The 23,480-nt window shown below is 43.2% G+C and overlaps 1 protein-coding gene across 1 annotated transcript; it reads right to left on the bottom strand.

Annotated features, from left to right (window-relative positions):
• Positions 1 to 7,797: 7,797 nt before the first annotated feature.
• znf408 (zinc finger protein 408) lies at positions 7,798 to 23,383 on the bottom strand. The gene is made up of 9 exons (XM_073463813.1): positions 23,278 to 23,383; positions 20,956 to 21,241; positions 19,585 to 19,643; positions 18,184 to 18,395; positions 15,223 to 15,878; positions 14,285 to 14,494; positions 12,537 to 12,660; positions 11,287 to 11,520; positions 7,798 to 9,005 (listed from the first exon to the last, which is right to left on the bottom strand). The coding sequence occupies exons 2-9, from the start codon at positions 21,235 to 21,237 to the stop codon at positions 8,353 to 8,355; spliced, it is 2,430 nt and encodes an 809-aa protein (XP_073319914.1). The 5' UTR covers positions 21,238 to 21,241; positions 23,278 to 23,383; the 3' UTR covers positions 7,798 to 8,352.
• Positions 23,384 to 23,480: the final 97 nt, after the last annotated feature.

The raw sequence follows: 23,480 nt of genomic DNA, 5'->3' as shown, positions 1-23,480 counted from the left end.
GTGTGGAGCGTCAACATGTTGAAGGGCGCTGTGGCTGATGTGATATCATGGAGAGTAACAACCGTGACATTAATACATCAAGACAGTTTCCATCGTACGTGTTTAAGTTGATTTGACTGAATGAATTCAACTTGGAGTCGTGCTTTTAAGTTGAAAGCAGCAGACGGGAATAATTTACCAGCAGATCGATTGCTTCTATTCATGACTTCAAGACTTCTCTGCTTGTTTATTGCAAATTTACTCTTTCTTGTTTTAACCATTTATTTTATCTCTAGTTAATCTGGTGCAGATGAGACTTAAACCAGATGTGTGTGTGTGTGTAGTTTGGGATTTTTGGCTTAACTCTCACGTGTGTTTTCTTGTTGATGTCACTATATTGATTGCTTTGTGCCGTTGGGTTCTTTAATTTGTCACCATTTCTATAATTCATGTATTTGTTTTCTGTTTAAATGTCTGTTAATTTCCATGTTTTTGTGCCTGAGGACCCTCCTGAGAGTGGAACGGTGCATTTCAGGGGCTTTATCCTCAAATTAAATACGTGAGAATAAAATATACATTTTTTATCAAGTTCATGACAAAAGTTAAGTTTATGACACTAAATTCCTGCAAAGTGTTTCAGAGTGCAGCTTTGGAACAGCTGCTCTAACACACCATATGTTGCAGCGTTAACATTTCCCCTGGAGGGAATGAAGAGGCACAAACCATGCACAACAGACCCACACCACGAATACACAAACAGACACAAACTAGACCTGGAAGCAACAGATTCAGCTGAGAACCGAAGGCGCTCTGATTTGAGGCGATCCGGTGGTTTAACACACATTTGTTTGTATACTTGTGCAGGTTGAGACGCCCTCCTGATCTAGCCAACTCTGCATTCAAGCTAATCTTAATAAATCATTTTCACCTTACTCACAAGTGTTAGAGGGTCTCCTAGTTTTAATACTGTTCTCTGCAATAGACTTAAAGCCAAAACTGTATATATAAATATATTTAATGCATGATTCACGTTCACTGATTTGATATTCACTCCTGAAACTCCTGGACCAACCAGGACCAAGTAGTTTTGTTGCCTAAAACTAACCAAAGGTCAAACATGTGCAAAGTACAGTCGTGTTGTTTTGGGAGATGCTCACAATCAACCTGTTCAGGTCTGACGATGTGATCTTTGTCAGTCAGACATGGCAGCAGGCTGCTTCGTTCTGCATCGTACTAAACTGAAGAGGAGCATCAACATTTTCACTTAAATTTGACTTTGTGGCCGTCATGGAGGAAATGTTCTCACACTGACACTGACTTCCCTTTTTACCTCAGAGTGCTTTAGGCCGGAGCCTTCTGTCCACACGTTCATCTGCGTTTATTTCATCCGTATTCCTGCACGTTTTCTGAAAGCTTAGCATGGAGCAGTACCTCCAGTAGTTGTGGGGGGGTCAGTGTAGCAGCGTAGCTAATAGTTCAAGCCAGAATTATAAGTTTAAAAAATGGTGAAACCTTCTGTGGAGAGGTCATTTTAAACATCTGTATGATGTTACTTCGCCCGGGCACAGAGACGAACAGACTGGACAGTGGCGAAGGAAAAGTGGAGGTACGGGCAATACAGATTTGACTCTGAGCGGCGCCCTCTGGTGGTTGTATTGCGTAACATTCATGCCAACGTTAAGGACACATGGAAGTATGTGGGCAGTGGTGGTTCTATCGTTTGAAACAGACGTACCTGTTTTCGCACATAAAGGGAGCATGAATGAGCCCCAACAGGTAAAAATATTCTCCCCGGTCAACTGTTGACAACTCTAGGATCAACACATTAAGAGACAAAAGCAACAGCCTCAGAAAATATGGAGGTATTTATGTATTCAAGGAAAGAATGAAACCGGGTCCATATCTCAGGCCTGTGCAGGTAAAATCAGGAATGTCTCAAATCAGGAAACTGTGGTGATGCATTACAGCGGGAAGCCCGTCGCCGCCGCACCGCTAAATCACTCTTGAAGTTTCACCGAGCTGCTGCTGCAGCAGAGGTTTTGGAAAACAGCCCGAATCCTGTTTGACAGCTCTGCGGCAACTACTTCAAAATGGAGCTCAGAACCTGCCTGGAAAAAAGCCCACTCTCCAATTTCTCTTTTTTCAGTTAATAGCCTGCAGAGTGAGGAGAGGGGTGACGTCTGTGGACCCTCTCAGTGAGTCATATCTGAGAACAAGAGCGAGCGAGGCAGGGAGACAGGTTAACAGAGAGAGAGAGAGAAATGCAGATAGTATAGAGAGGAGATAAACACAAAGACCAAACAGAAAGAGAAACCTGCAGGCCAACGCAATTTCTCTGAGGCTATCGACTTTTAAAATGTCCGATATCTCACAAAAGAGGTTTTAAATCCCTTTTTTTGAAGGCCCAACGCCAGACTGGGAAAATTAAGTCTTGTCAAGGGAGCAAAGCTAATTAAAACATTTGAGGAACACGGCCTTTGAATATCAACTATTACAGAAGAGCAGTGATAGAATATCAACTACAAGGAGGAAGAAGCTCAGGTCGTCTTTATGTGCGACTTATTCACAAACTTCTTCAGGTCAGAAGAAATGCTCTGAATGATCCGGAGAGATGTTTCACAGAGCAGCAGCGTGAACAACAGCGCTGGCAGCGAGCGGCAGCAGCTGAGAGCAGCTGGAGTCCTGTGGGTGTAAACATTAGATTTTTAAAACCTCCTTCACACAATTACTGGGATAACCAGGCACCAGGAGTGCTTTTTTTTTTTTTTTACTACTCACACTTGCAGCTACGTTCTCAAACATTTGCTTCTTTCACACACTCCATGGTAATGCTGGACTAGATGTGGAACGGGAGAGTCCAGCAAACAGCCGTGATGCAACACTTAACGGTCGTCAACTTCCACTAAACTCAACAGAAGCAGAAGAAGATGGACGTGTTGTCAGCGGTGGAAGATTATTATCTTCAGGAGGGTGACAAGCTGTTTTATGTTGTATTCAATGTGTCTGCGAGACACGTGATGTTTTTTCAGTGACGTAACGATCCTTCCTTCTTTTTTAGGTTCCCAGTGTTTTTCCAACCTTATCAGCTTCTTCCCCGTTCTCTTGTTTCCTCCCTTCACCTGTGTTTCTCCACCTGCACCTCATCCCCTCGTTAGTTTGGGTTGTATTTAAGTCCAGTCTTTGTCGAGTCGTCTGTTGTGTAGGCCTGATCTTGTTCTGAATAAAACTTCATCCGGTGATCTTCCTGCCAGCCTTCTGCTGCATTTGGGTCCATCTTATCTGCTCCAGCAGGACAAGTGCTGCCTTTGGGGAGTCTCTGCCCTGATAAAAACACCTGAAAGGGTCCAAAACAATAGTGTGTGCCTTTGAAGTGGCCCTAACATCACAGTGCTGAACATCATGAAGGGTAACAACAGTAATCTGTGGCACAGTTTCACAATTTTTAAGACAAAGACTGCCAAACCAGCGAATTATAGAGGAAGAAAGAACAGACAGGATTACTCACTTTCCTTAAAAGAACAGCCACTGATTTGCCTTTTCACATATAACATCTGTATCTGGATCAAAATTAAGCTTCACAGTCTGAGTGTGAATTGATTGTATGGATGTGGATTCCCTAAAAGCTTTGCTTTGCTTGACAATCGAGTTTTAATGACATGCTGTCTGAAAGAGAAAAGGGTTTATAGCTCTGAGCGGCCACGCTGCAGTCAGAGAGGAGAGACGTCCTAATGGTTTAAACGGGGATAACTGCAAACACTTTGTAGAAGTGGTTGTGTGGAGAATGAAAGAAGAAGAGAGTCTGAGAGGATTTCAAACACCGCACACTATCTCACCTGAGCACACCCGGCCGGTCGCTGCAGGAAGTGAAGCTGCTCGCTGGATTGTTAGTTTCAGAAATTTACAGGGATGTTCAGACGAGGGAAAGAAGCGGGGAGGAGTCTCGGTTCTGTATCGTAGGAAACTGGACTTGTTTCAGCTTCTTGAAGACGTTTCTCCTCTCATCCAAGAGGCTCCTTCTGGAGAGGAGTTGGCAGGCTTTTAGGAGGAGGAGGGGAGGAGGTTACTCGACCATCAGACAAACACGTAGTTTGAAGCAGACGGACGACAGCTGTCACTCCTCTGCTCAGTGTTTCCACCAGAAGATGAACCTGCAGACACACGAGCATCAAACACTGATGTCGGTGTTCCAGTTCATTACGCATTTATTGAATCCTACAATAAAGAAAACTGTTTACTGCTATAACCAATAAAACACAAAACTGTCAGAGTGCTATTTGCATATTTCCTGCTAACATGTTGGGGGGGGGGGGGGGACTTGTCGGGCTCGTCAGGGGAAATATGGCACACCTGTATTTAAGCTGGCTGCAGACCAGCTCTGGTTCTGTCTGCTTCACCATGTCACACCTCATGGACATGGAGAGTCCTGAGGGCTGTCCAAACATTTCATCCGGTCCACAAGAGCTCTCCAGAGACTTCCAGAGAGTCCACTTGGGCTGCAGACGTCACTGGATTAATTACCCACAATTCATTGCAACGTGGGCATGACAGTGAAGAACTTAATATAATTGTGTAAAGCAGTTCATTTATTATAATGTTACTTGAATCATGTAGGCTAGAAATACTATCAACCCACATCATAGTGCAGAAACATGTAGAAGTTTAGATGGTAGACGTAATGAACATTTTATTATTGCAGTCTGTAGAGCTGTCTATCAGTGGCTTATATCTGTCTGCAGTCTCACGCACTCAGACTTGACCTGATGACAGTGAACCCGTCACGGTGCGTACGACTGAAGCCCACAGGGGCTCGATCCGCTAAACCCGAGGGTGGAAATCTGGATTCAGGCTGCGTGTTTTTCCTCTTGTCAGCTTCTTCCCCGTTCTCGTTTCCTCCACTCTTCACTTCAGTCTTTGTCGAGTCATCTGTGGTGTTTCCCTGTTTCCTTGTGTTGCCGTTCTAAATAAAGCCTCAGCCAGTGATCTTCCTGCCTGCCGTCTTCCTGCATTTGGGTTCATCTTATCTGCTCCAGCAGGAGAGCTGCTCCAGAACCAGTGTGTGCCTTTTAAAATGGACCTCACTTCATTGACATGGACATTCCAGCTCTCCACACGTATAGCCTACATCGATATAAATAAAACATACAGCGTCGGCCTAGCTTTGAAAATAGTAAAAGTAGAAAAAACATCAGCTAGTTTCAATTACATTTTGACTGAAGTTCATTTCAGTGTGAGGTAAACTTTCATTTCTGTCCTCAGCCATGTATAGAAACCAGCCCTGAGGCCGGAGCATAAAACACAACGGTATGAGCTGAGGGTCGTTCAGTTCATTGACAAAATAAAAGCCCGCCGACACAGACACTATTCTGTGTGTATAGCCTGCAGGCTGCACAGTGGTACCATCAGAGACTGTGAGAATCTCTCCAGGCCGACAACAACGATGATGGAAAAATGTAACTTTTTATTAAAGCCACAGAAAAACACTGCAGAGGAGCAGAACAGCTGCAGGTTGCTGACCCACAGTCTATACAAAAGGTATAAGGAAAGGCCTGTGTACGTCCAGCCGGTCCAATAGAGTCCGACAGCAGAACATCTTCTCTTGATTTTCCACCAACTTTGAACAACCACACGTCAAAAGAAAGGAAAATTGGTGGAGGCACAAAAAACATATTCAGCTCCGACAGTCCAACAAAAGGCCGTCAGAAACGTGGAGGATTTATTTGTGACGACTCAAATCTCTGAAGTCTGTGAACTTATTAATGTTGGATTCACACAATCTTCCAACGTAAACTTTTCAATACAACTGCAGCGTTTTGCCAGACTTTTCTAATTACTCTGCTCTTCAGACTTTGAATGGAAGACAGAAAAAGGAAACCACAAATATCTTTTGAGGGCGCTCTGCTCGAGCTGAGAGAGGCACTCGTCAGTCTGTATCTGAGGCTGGATTTCTCCTCCACTGAGCAAAATAAAATGAATTGATTTATTTTTCTTGAGTCTGTGAATTATCTCTTCTTGGTGTGCGTCAGCTGTGTCGCATCTTTTGAAATCTGCTTGTATGGAGGGCTTTTTTACAGATGCTGATTTCTATCGCATCATCCCGTGGCTCTCCAGTGGCTTTCTCTTTTTTTAACAACATGACTAAGCCTCACCATCGACTCTCTCTAAATAACGTCAGCAGAGACAAACAGCAGAGAAACTGTCTGACGGTGAAGTTTTTCTGTGTGCTGCCTCCAGAAATCTGCTCCCTCAACACTTCTGCAGTGTTTCATGTCTCCATCCGCTGGCAGAGCACATAACCCACTTTAAAACAAAGGAACAGGCTCCTCTACTGGTACCAAAACATACATTTGAAGGTATTTTATGCCTTTTTATTAGAGCAAAGAGAGACAACAGGAAGTGAGAGGGGAGGTGATGACATTAAACAAAGGTCTCCGGCTCAGTGCCCCCTAAAATCTGCCTAACCTTTCAATAAGCCAATTTTACGCAACAGAAATTGAATGAGTCGTGTATGGAGGATTTTATCAATACTGCTTGTTGGTTCCTTTCAGACAGTTCAGATGGATGTGAAGGATTCAGAGACATGAGGTTAATGAGGCCACGCAGCTTCACACAGTTCGCTCAGGTTCGTTTTTTATCTTCTTTCGTGATAATTCCCTGTGAGCTCTGTGAAACATGTCCTGTGGATGAAGACTGGACCAGGAGTTCACATCGTGTGTGTGTAAAGGTACGTTCTGCTTGTTCAACAGGTGTTTGAGAAGCTGCAACAAACCTGTTGGTAAAAGAGAAGCAATTATAGCAGGCACTACGGTGGCCCTGAGGGTCAAAAGGCAATAACATTCAAAAACACAACATTTCAGAAGACAATTGTAAAATGTGGCGTTTTTTTAAGTGGCGTTGCGGTTTCGGGGACGCTGTGATTTCTGAAATGTTGTTGTGTCTCGATCATCACGGCCTCCACAGAGCAGCTTTGTTTTCTCACTCCCAACAGAGGAATCGACTTTAAAACCAGAATCATTCAGAACCAAGTTTTTCAAATCGGACAAGATCGCCGACATAAAGCTGCGATCATTTAAACTGTATTTTCATATTGAACGTACAGTATTTAATTCTGCCACTAGGGGTCACGTAATGAAAACTATAAAAACAAAGGAAAGTAGTTTAATGATGTTCTGAAGCAGCGCAATGCTCAAGAAAATCTATCTGATGTGACTCAAGGACGAGATAACGTTAAATTTAAGTCGAGTTGTGTTTAGTTGTAGCGACAGACGACCAAATGAAACGTCACTTGTGGATGTCTCTGGTTTGAACATTGTTGGAGACATTTGGTATAATGTGACCACACGACTCTGCAAAACTGCAATATATAACAAACGTCTAGTCATTTTTATACATTTATACTGTTTTGTTTCATTATTGTGATTATTTCGGTCGCAGGAAGCTGTTTTGAGCAAAGAAGTAGGAAAACAGCTCTGATACCTGCAGACAACCTGCCTGACAACAAACAGCAGAGGAGGTGAGAGACTACAGAGACACACTAACACTGCGCTGCATTCTTCTGGATGTATTGTGCTGTTTTATTTTTGTTTAACTCCAGTAAATATCTGGCTAAGCGCAGAAAAACAACCTGTCATGTTGAGATATTTCTAGTACAACTTCAATGGACTCTGACAACTTAAGTGTTTGTTTTATCTTCAGCACGGAAATGATGTTCAGCAATCACAACGAAAATCCAACCCCGAAGACGCTCGAGGAAACAAAACTGGATTCCAAAATAGTTGAGACGCTGTGTGAAGCATAAACAATATTGGAAAACAGTCACAATATATTTACTTCAACTTTATTCATTTCTGGAAACATATGCTGATTCTGAACTTGTTTCAAATAAGTTGTGACAGGAGCAACAAAAGAGTGAAAGTTGTGGTTTGGAACGTTTCACAGGTAAACAGGCTCATTGAACAGGTGATTGGATCATGATTGGGTTGGAAAGGAACATCGTCGAGTCGTTCTCCACCTTGTGAAACACATGATTGTATAAAAGGATTTTACTACGCGGCCTCAGGAGCACTTCATGAAAACTGTTCATGTTTGCAAATGATTGTACTTTTACTTCTCTGGTTGTCGGCTGGGAAACGTTACAGTTGCTGTTCGTATTGTTCTCCCCTCCAGCAGCTAATTACACCTAATGAGCTCCGTCTGTTCTGCAGAGGTTGTTCGAAAGGCAATCAGGGATCTGCAGATGATAATAAACTGAGGGAAATGTAGACGAGGCAGGTTGAAGGGAAGGCGGGTTCAACGGAAACACGTCATTGAGTTAACGAGATGTAGTGAAGAAAATGAATCGATGATATCTTCGGTCCCGTAGGAGCCACCAGAGACCTACACTGTGTTTATCTCCACAGTCTGAGCCACCGAGCAGAGTCCGTTCCCCTCCTCCTGTAAGATCAGCAGCTCTCCTACCGTCTGCTCCCCGTGGACCACAATGCACTGCTCTGCGCCCTCTGATATCACCACCTCCACCAGCTCCTGCCCCGTCCCTGCCGGCAGCGAGCTCTCCGAGGCGAGGAGCAGAGGGGCGGAGCTCGGTGAGGACAGGTCGTCTGTGTGGACGTAGACGACGGCGTGTTGGATGTCACCTGGAGTCTCCCTGTCTCCTCCTCTCCCTTGTTGCCTCGCCCTCTTTTCCTCCCCTTTTCCTCGTCCCCTCCTCTGCTTCACTTGACCCGCCTCCTTCTCTCCTTCTCCTTGAGGGTGCGAGATCTTCTTGGGTCGGCCTCTGATCGGCTTCGTGTGACCGGAGCCGAACTCCTGCACGACTTCTTTCTTGCTGCTGTTCGCCTCCCCTCCATGTCCTCCCTCCGACTCCACCGTCTTCTCCTCCTCTTGAGCTCCTCCCTCAGTCCTGTGCTGAGCTTGATGCCTCAGCAGACTTTGTCTCACGGTGTAGGCGGCGCCGCAGTGGCAGCTGTACGGCTTCTCCATCATGTGAGAGGACTTTATGTGTCTCCTCAGCTTGGTCGCCAAGGTGTAGCCTGAGGAAAAAAATGAAAATCATTACCTGAACCTCAATAAATCAACTGTTCATAAAACATTATTCTCTATTTTCTGCCATCAATAAGCAGTTAAAGGAGCAGTTCACCCAAAAATGAAATCACTCATCATCTCCTCCCTCCACGCTGATGGAAAGTCAGGTGAAGTTTCGTAGTCCACAAAACATTTCTGGACCTTCACAGCAAAACAGTGTTACAGTGTTAAAGATCCTCACCAGACTTTTCCTAAAAGTAAATTACATGCAAATCCATTACAAACCGCCTCAGTTCATGAATATTGTAATATAACTGAATGGAGTCCAAAAATATCAATACTTCCTCTTGTAGACACATTTGACAAGAATAATAAAAGAGAAACATGACGTGTGCCTGTAAGTCAGTCATGAGGGATAAAACGACACGTCTTTGGTCTATAAAAAGTTTGACTTCATCAATAATGCAACAACTGAACTCGGTACAAAAGTTTTCTACCACGTCATAAAAAGTAAATGTGGACAAGCTTGTAATCAGCAGTTTGTGCTTGTATGCAGGACCGAACATCTGCAGCGCACTGAGCGAGACAAATACGTCTGCTTGGAAAGGGGAATTGGCCTGCGTGTACTTTCCTGTGGCTGACTGGCTTTTTCATTCAGCTGCAGTTTGTTTGTTCACTCCTCTTATTCTGCGACACAATAACAGAAGCAAACTTCAGCCATGGGAGCACTTTGTAAAGAGCAAAACATGATTTATCTCCTATTTTAATGTCAAACATGCTGACATTTTAATACATGCATAGCTAATGATAAATTATGAGTTAAAACATTTTTAATTTTCTCAATTTTTTTTCCTCTTTTCTCTGTATTTCCTCTCGTTATCTTGAGATAACCTGATGAAGGTCTAAGTACCGAAACGTGGAAGAAAAAGTTGTATAAAGTCGTTGAAGTTTATCAGACGTCTGTAGCTGCTCTGCACTTCTACTTGAGGCTAGCTGCTCCAGGTTACATTAGCTGCTATTAGCACAAGCATAGGTGATACAGAGCACAAACCTGCCAACCTGTACGTATTTTGTGTAGCAGGTACGCTGGTACGTTTTGTCACACTAGAGTACGCAAAAAGCTGGTGACGCCTCGTGAATTTGACCAACTGAGCAGTGCTGCTCATGTCTAACAGCAGGAGGCAGCAGCCTTTGTAGCCTGCCGACAACCAAAAAAGACGACGAAGAGCTTGATCGATCACCCAGCTACAGAACAAATACTTGCAAATGGGGATGATTGCCAATGTCTTTTCAAAAGACTCGCTTGGAGCCACAAGCCGACTGCAACTCTCTTGACATTGACGTCATCCCTCTCGTTCCCCCTCCTCTCTCCAGCCGCCTGGCAGAAGAATGGGTAACAAAAACACAGTATGAAATGGGCCCTGGGGCTAAATCATGGCTAAATTGTTAAAGACTTTGACGTTAGTATTAAAAAGCTCTGACGTCATCGGCTTTTTAATCTTTAATGTGGGCTGTTGTTCCTGACGCACACTCCTCTGCTCTCCCAGCGCCGTCTGTGTCGAGAGGAGCCGCTTTTTACCACAAAGTGCAACAAAACCTTCTCGAGCAAAAAGCCAGTTTCTTATCAATACAGCTGTTCAACAAGCACAAACACGTAAACATGCAGAGAAGCCAAATTTCAATCTGTTCTGTCCTCAGTCTCTCAATCCACCGCACACAATCACAGCACGAACGCACACAATCACAGCACGAACGCACACAATCACAGCACGAACGCACACAAACATGAACTGAAAACATTCTCGGCATAAGATGGTACTCGAACACTTTCTTCAGGGTTGGCAGGTCTGCGTATGTCAAAAAGTTTTCTAGCTTCAGGGTTTACTTCCTAATTATGCGGGCCATTGAATTAAAAAAAGATCAGGAGCTGAAAGAGTGAATATTGGACTTATATTTGTCAGATGTGCATGAACTCGCCTCGAATTGAATGTGTTTACAGATTGTTAAGCTTGCTGAGTGGCCCAAAAGAAAATTTATGTTTTAAGCAACTTTTTGAAGAAATTTTAAACTTTCTGACTTTGTCATATCATAAAGACGCTGTGGTTCGCTGCCACTGATAAGGAGTGCGGAGCAGAGGGAACAGGGCATCCCACATGGATAGAAAATGGGGGCACAGATCCGTCACAGTATTATTAGTTATCTTGGAGAGATTAGAGGACTTATCCCCAGCCTGTATCCTTCTTTGATGTTTTTTTCCCACAATTTTAAATTTCAATTTCTTCCTCTGACCTTTTCCACAGACGGGGCAGCGATGGGGCCTCTCGCCAGTGTGCAGTCTCTCGTGGGACTTCAGGCTGTGCGGGTCCCTCAACGATTTTCCACAGTAGCTACAGAGGAAACCTCCTCCTGTGTGGGAAAACATGTGCCGACGGAGTTCTGGTTTCTGGGAGAAAGTCTGGTCACACTCGGCGCAGGGATACGGCTTCTCTCCGTTGTGAATCCTCAGATGGCACTCGAGGTTCCCTGAGAGACAGACAGGACGAGAGACAGAGACAGTCGGAGGTTTGACTTGTCGATGGGGGAGGCAGTCGTCGCAGCGTGAATATGCATTTGTCCAATAATGTGTGAAAATGAGGTTCTGTTACAAAATTGATGCTGTCACTTTGACAAATGAAAGCATAAATTGTAGGAATTGATCACAGCGGGAGACGTTCGACATCCTCTGAGTGTTACAAAAATAGCCGTGCAATTGTCTTGTTGAAAATACTCAAGTTAACTCATCAGTGTGATCACAACAACAATATGGCTTCTGTCTTTCACAGTTAAAGGAACACGCTGACATTTTGGGAAATATGTTTACTTTGTTACTGAAGGCCAGATGAGAGGATCAATATTAATTCCACGTTTGTGTGTTCGGTAGCGAGGCGGCTCGGAGACGTCATTAGCTCAACCAGAGGAATCAGCTAGCCTCGCTCTGTCAACGGTGTCCTCTTTCATTTTAACAACTCCAGAGGTGTCATATTTACATGTTGTGTGTTTGTGCTAGTGTTTGCTGACAAGACACAGCATGTAAACAGGACGTCCTCTGGAGGGTGTGTGTTTGTTACCCTTTTTTACTCAGCTATTACTCCTGCTTTTAGTCTTTGTGCTGAACATGAAAAATGCAGATGCTTTCATACGATACACGAGGGGGGGGGGGGAGTTCCAGAGATGACCAGGGCCGTGTTTAACTTTTGGGGGGGCCTGATGCAAAAAGTTGTTTGGGGGCCCCTATCCTGTGAAACTCTGGACTAAAGTTAGACTAATGTGTCATTAACTGATGCAGCCGACCTCAGCTGACATTGGGCGACGGCGGGGTACACCCTGGATTAAGTCGCCAGCTCATCACAGGGCTGACATATAGGGACAAACAACCATTCACGCTCACATTCACACCTACAGACAATGTAGAGTAATGATTAACCGAACTTATTTCATGTCTTTGGATTGTTAAACAGCTTGTTGCAGCTCCAGGATCAGAACCGGACCTCTGACGTTACCTTTCTGACTGAAGCACTTTCCGCAGTGCTGACATATGTGAGGTTTTTCCCCCGTGTGGAGCTTCATGTGGTTCCTCAGAGAGCCCGAGTTAGCCAGCAGCTTGGAGCAGACTGTACACTGCACCTGAGAGAGAACAACAAAATCAAATGCAGCATGTCTGTTTCCCCCCCCCCCTCTTTTTAAATACTTTAACTTCAGAAACTGCAGTTCAGGGAGAAAAAAACAAGACCTGCATGAAAATTTAAAGATGTTACGTGAGAGATTTTTAAAACGGGCTGAGCGATGCGGAGACGGAACATTTTTAAGAAAATTGTGTTTGTCTGAAATAGCTGAGGGGAAGGTGAACAGAGGAAGCAGGAATTTAAGACCATGTCTCCCTGGTGATTGTGGATTTCAGGAGAAAAATGAATCAATGAAGCTGCCCACTGCCCTCCTTATTAAGAACAGCAGTAATTTAAAAATGTCAACACACGAGTGAACAAGCACTTTGCATTCAGTGTCACCTACACTTGAATCCTCGAGCGTTAACAGCTGTGTTAAATGTAATGTATTCTTCATGAAACATTTATAAAGCAGACTTTTTACCAGCATTCACTCTTCTTATCTTCTTCTTATCTGGCACATTGCAGCATAACGTGGTCTGTGACCTCCATCTGTAGCTCAGTGTGAATCCTCATTCAGATCAAACAGACGTTGCTGCATGGAAAACTCCATTATAAGTATTATAGTGGTAAGAAATATTATTTTCTCTGATCGCCAGCTTATGTGATTGGTCGGCGCAGTGTGAAGATGTCATGTTCTTTCTGTGGTCCGCACCACCGCAGCCTGAACACATTACCCACACTCACAGTGAATGGGAGGACCGGCGTTTTCACCTCAACGCCTGATTTGGTCTGAACGAGGCTGAACAGTGTGAAACCATTGGTAGGACTGTGTACATGAGTGTTCCCGGGCTCCACAAACTGAGAAATCCAGTCATCATCTCCTCACCCACATGCTGATGGAAAGTCAGGTGAAGTCTCGTAGTCCACAAAACCTTTTCTGGAGCTTCACAGCAAAACAGTGTTGCAGCATTCTGATAAACAGCTGAAGAAGATGGAGACAAGATGCCAAATTGATTTGAAAAGACGTTATTTGCAGCCTTTTATAGCTGAAATCTTCACTGTGTCGTTAAGCTAAAAGCGCTCGAGGGTGTAAATATTCAATCTTCTGAAAACTCGCCAGACGAGCTGTACAGAGCCATTTTTTGTGTTCTTCACCACCACCAAGGAGGTTATGTTTTTACCAATGTCCATGTTGGCTGGTCTGTTGGTTTGTCAGCAGGATTACACAAAAACTACTGAATGGATCTTCATGATATTCTGATGGAGGATGAGTCTCGGCCCAGAATAGACCCCATTAACTTTTGGTGCAGATCCAGGAATCTTTTCTCACTTTCTTTAACATTGCGAGGTAGGATGTTCTTCAACATTTTGGTTAATTTCTCAACTACATCAAAACATCAGGTGTCTTTAGGTGGCTGGTGTCTACGAGTGAGAACAATCTGATGCAGATCGTAGATCTGGTGATCTTAAATTATGGTTAAGCAGTTACACATTGTTGTCTGTTGGCAGAGGTATGCAATCTACTGAGTGCCATTCTACTTTCAGTTGTTTTTCACATTTTAAAACAAGTCTCCAGTAACTTCACCTGACTTTCCATCAGTATGGGGGGAGGTGATAACAATTGAAGTAAAACAGCTCCCTACCCTCGGAGGCTGTGAGTAGATCATCCTGCTGCAGTGAAGGAGGCGGTGGATGCGTAGGGAGGGGCGGCGTGCAAATGCCTTGCCACAGTGCTCGCAGACGTAAGGTTTCTCTCCGGTGTGCAGGACCATGTGCTCCTTCAAGTCCCGCTTCAGGCCGTAGGTCTTCTCGCAGTGAGGACAGGAGAAGGGACGCTCCCCGCGGTGATTCATCTAGAAATCACACCATTATAATTTGAGATAACATCTATTATCATACTGCCTTTGTTTCTGTTCACTGGGATGAGTAAATTGCTACGTTGCATGATGACTAAGCTCGTGGCCAACAAGGGAGCAGTCAGTAAAGGAAAAGCTCCCTGTACCCTCTGTTTAAAAAAAGCCGACGGTGACGTATCTTGTTTTTTCTGTGGCCGTTTTATTGTCAAGTGTTTTTTTTTAACAACTCTGATAAGCAGAAAATCTTCTGAATGTTACCAACTGTAAAGATCAGCTTTCGGCGTCAGTCACCAGAATCAAAGGAGAAAAGCTGCTTTGTTCAACATAAACTTCATACAAGGAGGCATCGTTAAGAAATATACAGAGAGGAGCAAAGAAGGTGAGAAGAAAAGGGAAGAAATTAATATTATCTGATGGTATCGGCGTTAATGTTGGCCGATACATAAAGAGATATGTTTGTGTCAGTTTGTCTTCTCTTTAATGCTCAAAAAACACATTACTCATACTGCTCACTGCTGCAGCTCTGTATCCCCCCTCTGTCTGAAACACTCTGTTTTTAGCTCCTGTCTCTTTAAGGCCCTCCTCCTGAATACCCAGTCTGCTCTGATTGGTCAGCTCATACACGCCTGAGTCAACACCACTAACAACAACAGAGCAGCTGTGCTAAATCAAGTCTTACCTGCCAGAGAAGGACAGAAGGAAGGAAAGACAGAAAGCATATCCACCTGATGGGCTCTGAAGCTCTCTGCAGAGGTGTAGTTCTTCCCGCACTCTTGGCAGCTGAAGGGTTTCTCCTCCGTATGGCTGAACTGGTGTTTCTTTAAGTGTCCGATCTGGAAGAACTTTTTGCCACAGCTGGAACATCTGTACCGCCTCTCTCTGACCTCTGGACTCCACGTGTGAGCCGCTGCAGCAGCCTCAGCGTCAGGTTGTGTTGTCTTCACGGAGACCTTCTCTGCTTCAGACTCGGCAGCCTCGGCGGAGCTCTGACCTTCGGGCTGTGCGGGCGGGTCGGGCCTGGCGGGGGATTGCTTCGCCCGGCTGCTCAGACGGTGAACTCGTCGTGGTTTAGCAGCCAGGCGGGAGCTGCAGCGGACGGGAGGAGGCGCGCAATCAGCTGGGACGCCACCTGTACTGTCCGTGTGTCCACCTGCTGCTGCGTCGTCATGACCGGATGTGTCAGTTGTTCTGTCGGTGCGACAGTCCAGCAGCTTCTCAGCTCTCCTCTTCCTCGTGTGTGTTGTTGTGTGACTCCTCCTGATGCATCTGCGTGGTTTGCTGTGCTGTTCTTCTTCCTGCGTTGTCTCCTGTTTGTCCATCGTCTCCTCTTCCTTTTCTTCATTGATTGATGTGTTTGTAGCCGCAATCTCTTTTGTGCAATCTGTCAAACAAAGAAGATTACAGTCTGAAATGGTTCGATGATTGAAAGAAGATGTATCCACCCTCTCAAATTGTCAGGATTTAATACTTTTCCTTTATTTATATCTGTGTTCACTGGATATTTTGGGGTTTTAGACTCTTGATTGGACAACACATGCAATCAGACGACTTTGTGAAGAGCAGATAAATGTATAAATGCTTATCTTTATATCTATACATGTTCTGTACGAACACCTTCTACCTACTTATATTCATGTTTGTTCTGTGTTTATTACAAATTTCTCATCTGCTCGCTGTTTCTGCTCCTGAAGGATTTCAGCGTGTTAATATTCGATTTAATTGCCTGGTTTTCTTTTTGTTCATTTTATATTTTATTTGATCTTCTCATTACTGTATTTCTCACATGTATTACAGCTGAATTTCTCTGCAGGGATCAATTGACAGTTATCTTATTATCTTTCATTTAGTATTCATAATTGTTTTGGAGATGCATTTATGATTTATTGGCTCAATCTGTTTAACTCAGCGCACTAAAAGAGCAAACATTTAATAAGATATCTAGAGCGCCGCCGCAGTCTGCTGCTGCTGGGTGTTTTCTGCATGAAGGTCCTCGTTAATGTGCCATCAATCACCGCACATAAACGCTCCACCACCAGAAATAATAAAGGATTAGCCGAGCTGGAGAGCAAATTATTCCTATAAAACAAATGAGCTTTAATGGTTTTCGGTTTTTAGGTTGTTGTTTCCATTTAACTGGTGTGTTTAGTGTTCGTCAGAATCGACTGTCCTCTAATTATTCATCTCCAGCTTTCATCTTCTGTTGGAGAGTTTTCAGCTGACGAGAGGTTTCCACTCACAAAGCTCTCCACAGAAACTAACTCATGTCAGAGATGCTAAATAATTCTGATGAGGGATTTTTCAGTGAGAGCTTTGTGCTTACATACATTTCATTTAGCTATAACTGAGACTGTAATTATCAAGCAGGTTGGTAAATGAGGTTTTCTGGGGTCATTACTGTTGTTGAGTCTGCTGGAGTTAAATGTCCCTCTGGCTCCTCCAGGTGGAGACTGTGAATGAATATAAAGTGGACTGAAGGCAGCACCGACCGCAGTCTGATGACATCAATCAGGGCCTGTTTGCTCCCACTAGATGAAGGGTTCATACGTCCTTCCATTATAATTCATTTATAACTCAGTAATCATCAAAAAGTATCGTGTTACAAATTACAAACACTTGCTTATCAAATATATCAAAATAAATACAAAATACTGGTTTGAGAAAAATGTAACCACCAGAAGACTGTCTCAACATTTCTAATCTTCATTAGTATTAAATATTCAAGCTAATGGGGTAACACGAATTAAAGGTGCAGTATGTAAGAATTGTGTTGAATTTATACTCCAAACAAATAGGGGGCAGCGTATCACCAGAGTAAACAAGACTTGTTGTTAACTGTTCCTGCCATTAGTTAGTTAGCTAAGCTAGTCGTGCAGCCAGTGTCGACTCTGCCTGGACTGGGAACTTGGAGCACCGGGGGAGAGTTGGTTGTTTACTATCGGCCTGTCACCTTATGAGGTAAAAAGTGGCTAGGGGCTAGCTGGTTAGCATGCTACTTCAGAAGACATCTCTGTACCACAATACATCTTTCTTCACATTCTGTTTTTTAATGGTTTAAACTAAAATTCATACATATTTTACCGTATATTGTAACGTTTGACGATTGACTCCCTGTCTGTTTTTTTCTTTCACTTGTGTGTCGTGTTCAGCATCATGAACGCGCCGCAAAAAACAGGGAACAGTAGAAAGCAGCAGATCATATACCTCTACAGACTACACCTAGAAGATGTTAAAGTATGTTTGTATGTTAAAGTATTAATCAATAATATTCTGAATCAGACACAATGTTTGTTTGTTTTCCGACGCTGATGATGGAAGTTACGAAGGAGTGAGACATCTTTGTAGTTTCTTACATGCTAACATTTATAACTGCAGCCTGGAAGCAAAGTGTTGATTTCCATTTTAAAATAATCCATCAAGCCTGAAGCCAAGTTCTGAAAAGCAGCTACACGGAGAGGCAAGTTACTTAAACAGATGATATAAAATAAATACTCAACTGCAACTTCTAGAGATGGAAATGCATTATGTATTCTGCATGACAGATTCTGACACCAGAAGCTGGAAAATGATCCCAGTCCCTCGTCCTTCCAGGGTATAAAACTAGTATTAATGAATGAATACTTCATTGAATGTTATCTCTTGGCTGATCCATCTATAACCAGACAGGTCTGTCTGTCTGTAGCCTTCACCTGTGCGTCCAGTGGTCTCGCCCTGTGCGTCGGGGTTGTCTGGTGTGTGACTTTTCCCCACAGTGTCTCGGTACAGCAGCAGCTCTGCTCCTGGCTGGATGTCCTGAAACACACGCAGACACACGTCCACACACTCGCCCTCACACACCTCTCCGCAGGCACACTGCACTGCCACGTTCTGCTGGGCTCTGCTTTGTGCCTGGCAGGCAAATCTAGGGGGGAAATAAACACAAATGCATGCATAAGGAACGATATTATACTGAATCTAATATGTGCTATCCACTCAGTATGCAGTTTAGAGTTTTTGTGTTACACAGAAGGGGACATCTGACATGAGGGGAAGACAGCCTCTGGAGAATGATGCCAGGTTTCATCCTTGCGTGTGTGAATGCAACACAGAGATTTAGACCATAAAAGACCTTCGAGGTTCATAAAATGCACATGAGGTCAAATATGAAGTTGAAAATAAGGGCTATATGATAATTAGGATGACTGACAGATTGTTTGGGGAGTTGCCATGAAGGCAGCGACCGTCCCCTCATCACGGAGAGACTCGGTGGCAGCAAGTGACGGTGCAATTTTTTCCAGTTTCACTCTCTTGGAGAGAAAAATAGGCCAGTTTTTAATCAGGACACAACACAGCACAGAGCCTGGAGCGGGACGCAGTGTTGGCTCGACACACACAGCCAGCAGTGCAAGAAAGTGCACACACACAAACGACAGTGTTGACAAAACACAACACACTCAATATGGTAAAAACCTCGACCATGGAGGGAGAGAAGGAAGGGAGGCTCCTCAGTAATGTATGAAGTAGTTGACAGAATGGTGAGACAACATTAATATTTCATATGACATCTTTATTCATTTATTCCTCCCAGAATCTTTATTGTGTCAGGACTGCATTTTCTTGAATTAAGTCATAAAACTTCTGTCAACGACTTCGGCTCAGACTGAAATATCTCAGCAACTATTCGACTGACTGCAATGAAACTCTGTACAGCTGTTCATGTTTTATTAGAAGATAAATCCTGTTAACTTTGGTGAACTTTTAACTTTTCATCTCGCGCCATCATCAGGTCTAAAATGTTGCTTGGTCCAGTACTTTAGTTTGTGAATCAATACCTGCAGAGCTCATGTCATTCCCGTCAGCTTCAGATGCTCACGTGCTGAATTAAGGGTGGTTGAACATGATATTAAACATTATTGTAACATTATACCTGCTATACAGCATGTTAGCATTGTCGCTGTGAGCATTTTAGCTAAAAGCACCAGTGTGGTGTAACCTCACAGAGCTGCTAGCATGTCTGTTGTCTCTTACACTTGTTAGTTCTTAGTTTATATCTTCGGCTGGACAAAGAAGACCCGGGACAATAAACCTGGGATGTGTGTAAGGTAACTTACTTGATCCAGACGGTGCTTTGTAGTGAAGCATCTTTATCTGCTGCTATCTCCATTAAGACCTACAAAACACAACACAGAAGTTTACATTACAATTAAAAAATGTCCAATAAATATAGTAAACATCTCTGCAACACACGTCTCTGACATCAACACTGTAGTTCCTTCACACTCTGTTGATAATCTTAGTTCACTTTTTGAATGCTTTAAACTAAAATTCTGGCCGTATCTTACAAATTGCTCCTTTAATGTGTCCATGTCTGGCTCAGTCCCACTAACTACAAAATAAAAATGAACAGAGAGGTAGATATGTTATTGATCGCAGCGCCCCGTGAATTATCATTAGTACATCTTTTGATCTGTTTCTCCTGTAGAGAGCTGGTGGAAACGAGGAGGGCTGATTCATTATCTGCCCACAGGGTCGGCACTTAATTAAGCGGAGAAGCATTTATCTGACAAAATGGTTTCAAACTAAATAAGTTGCTGCCGCTTGATGAAAAAATCATGGTGAATAATCTCACAAAGATGAGACGTCCTTGTATCAGTCAGTCAGGATGGATGGGACTTAACTCTGGTGGATTGATGCTTGACTGCTGCCTTTTGAATCGTAATATGAATATCGCACGACTTCTGTTGCATCAAGGCCTCAGCTGAGCACGAAATCAGATAAATGCTTATAAAACTTATTTTCCAGTTGGACAGCCTTATTGTTGCTCTTCGCTGTGTTTTGTACTGATTTTCGATGACTTTATGCTCGTTCAGGTGCAGCTGTGATTCAGAAGCAGACATATGATAATTGCAGGTTGCAGAGGCAAAAATTTGACTACCGGTATCTTTGAAGATGCACAATTACAGGTACTCATGAAAAAGGAAACCATTAAGTTTAAGCATGCGGAGAAAACCTCCACTATCATATGCAGTCACATAAGATGGCATTTAAACACAATTATTTTCTAAGTGTGTGCACTTAAAAAATAAAATGTGTCAGCTGCATCCTGGTGGATCAAAGTGGTGTTTGACTTTTGAATGAATTTAAAGGCAAAAATGGAAACACTCAGACGTGAATAAGTGACTGTCTGAGGTAATATGAGGGTAATATATGTATGTAGTGGGCAACAAAAAGTGTATTTTCTGGGCAGTTTCCACGGGTTAAAGGTCCAGTGTGAAGGATTTAGTGGCATCTTGCTTTGAGGTGTCGGACTGCAATCCACCGAAAACATTTTGAATAGTTAAAAACAAAACTGAGTTAATTCCATGATATAAATATTCAAATTTACAGTTGAAATAAAGAAAAATCATATTTAAAATGTTCAGAGTGGTTCTGTCTGTATCTATCTTAATGTTCTTTATTTTTAAAATGTGCATTCACTTTACCTTTTGTGCCTCTGTGCTGCTGGTCTGGCCCGTTTTGGACTCAGAGTTTGCCGTGAGTTCATCGTCTCGGCTGTGAGTCATCGGGTCAGTGTGACGCTTGGATGCCCACTCGGTGTCCCCCTTCCTCCCCAGCAGGGATCCCGCCTCCAGCGAGCGGCCGACCCACCACAGCCCCAGTCTGCCCTCACAGAGCCGTGAAGGCCCCACGGCGAAGCCGCAGGGAAGCAACGAGGAGAGAAATGAGGCAAGTGCATCCGGGATGGAAGGATCGAGGCTGTCCATCAACCTGTACAGGAAAATAAAAAGCAGGTTACAGGCAGAAAGACGACTAAACAAGATGAAGTTACCTTCAGCCACCAGGCTGCACATTTAACTACCAGAAGACTCAACGAAACACCTTTTATTTTACATCATGCTGCTACTTTAAACAAACTTTGACCTATTTTTATATCTGCAGTGTTAAATTTATCTTCTGTCCTATTTAATTTGCAGAGCGTTTTGTTTTTTTCTTCTAGTCTGACGTACTTTGTTAAGTACACTACGGATTCCAAACTATAAAACAAGAGCGAGATGATTAGTTAGGATTTACAATGACCTATTTTAGATTCCTTGATTCATTGTTATTCACTTTAAAATGATGTGTGTCCTCTCTGTGATGCAAACTTATGTTCGACATGATAATCATGACATGAAAGTTTCATATCGTCCCATGCATACCACAGGCCCTGTGGCCATGCAGGTGATGGAGCCCATGCAGTTTGCATTCTGGGCTAACAGGACTGTGGACGATGTAGTCAACCTGGGCCTGCACTTCATCCTCCAGTGTCTACACAGACAGAAAGCTCAGATGATACGACCATCATCGGTCTGATTCAGGATGGGGATGAGTCTACATTCAGACAGGAAGTGGTACTGCTAACATCCTGGTCAGCTACACCCAGCCAACCCCCCCACTCAACATCAACAACAAAGTCACGGCTTCAGATTCATTTCAGTTTCTTGGCAACACCACCACCAAGGATCTTAACTGGGACATCAACCTGCTACAGACAGTGTTGATGTAGGGCTAAACTGCTGTCTTTGAGTTCATCCTCACATCATCCTTCACAGTGCTGCAAACCAACAGGAAATTCAGAGGCTGCAGCGCATCATTCTCTCAGCCTAAAAGATAACTGGCTGCAAACCACTGATCAGCTGGACTCCAACAGGGCCAAGCAGCCTGCTGGCAAGATCATCATTTCCGACCCAGCCCACCTGGACACTTTGAATTTCTGCCCTCATAAAAAACTTCCATGAGGAGACAGAGGAACAGCTTCTTTCTGAAAGCAGGTCTCCTGTTGGTTATTGGTTGCACATGCCTCATCTAACCCTAACACTAAATGTAGCATTGTACATTAGATTTTAACTCCACTGTTACTGAAGTGAAATTTTAGCTCCATGTGTCATTCAATTTTGCTTTCGTCACTTTCATAAATGTTACACGTCTCTCTTCTACCTCCAAAACAAACTCCATATCTCACTTCAAACTTGTATATTTCATTTCAAAACATTTATTTAGTTTTTCTTTTTTTATTCTGTTGTTGTTATTTTCCACGTTGCCTTTGTGGACCTTACGCCAAGACACATTCTTTTTATGCTTGCTAATAAAACAAGATTATGATTTTTATCAACTGACATGTGCATTCATTGTAAATGCACCTACACATCACAGAGAAACACGTTTCAGCAGGCTCAAGTCATAAGGGATTCATTTCTCTATGACAATGCTCAGATGAGATAATAACCTGTGAGATACTGGTCAGACATGCACAACATACTGAATACATTAAATACACTATATTTTTAACTTGTAATGAGGCTATATTTAGCTTTTATAACAATTTCTCACAATATTCAGGTCAAGTAACAAAGATTCTGATGAAGTAAACTATTTCGACCTCCGACTATATTAAACATTATCAATAAACCCCTTTAAAGCAGCTGCATCCTGGCTGGCTGACTTCAGGCTCACGCAGGGCAAATGCATTTCTGGCCAACAACAATCACCACAACACCGGCTTGTTAGCTGTGAGCTCTTTGGGTATATTTAAACTAAAGGACTGTCCTATTATGGACACTGAGTGTTGTGGTTTTTATTGATTAATCATAAAATATGCGAAGTGTTAGCTAAATGCGGTAACAGGAACAGTGTGTGTCGATGTTTCTCAGCTATCAACTTTAACGGTGCGTTAGCTTCGGTTAGCTAAGTGGCTTTTGTCGGCAAAAATCTGTCGTAAAATATTTTATTTATCATTTTAATAATCATAATAACTGTGTACATACTTCGGATGTGCTCGGCGTTTTAGATTGATTGTTTTAAATTTAATTATGCCGATATAAACTCTGGGAAAGCCATCGTAATCCAGCAAGTAAAAGCAACAACGGAAGTCCGTGTAGTCTATGGTCCGGCTGGAAAAAGAGTTAGGTTGTATTATTGGTTCCGCTCCACAGTCGCACACAGGGAAGATAGTGAAATGCCACAAATG

Source organism: Pagrus major, chromosome 4, assembly GCF_040436345.1.
Source record: "Pagrus major chromosome 4, Pma_NU_1.0".
NCBI classification, from domain to species: Eukaryota; Metazoa; Chordata; class Actinopteri; order Spariformes; family Sparidae; genus Pagrus; species Pagrus major.
The sequence above is the reverse complement of the archived record's forward strand: the minus strand, read 5'-3'. Positions and strand labels throughout refer to the sequence as shown.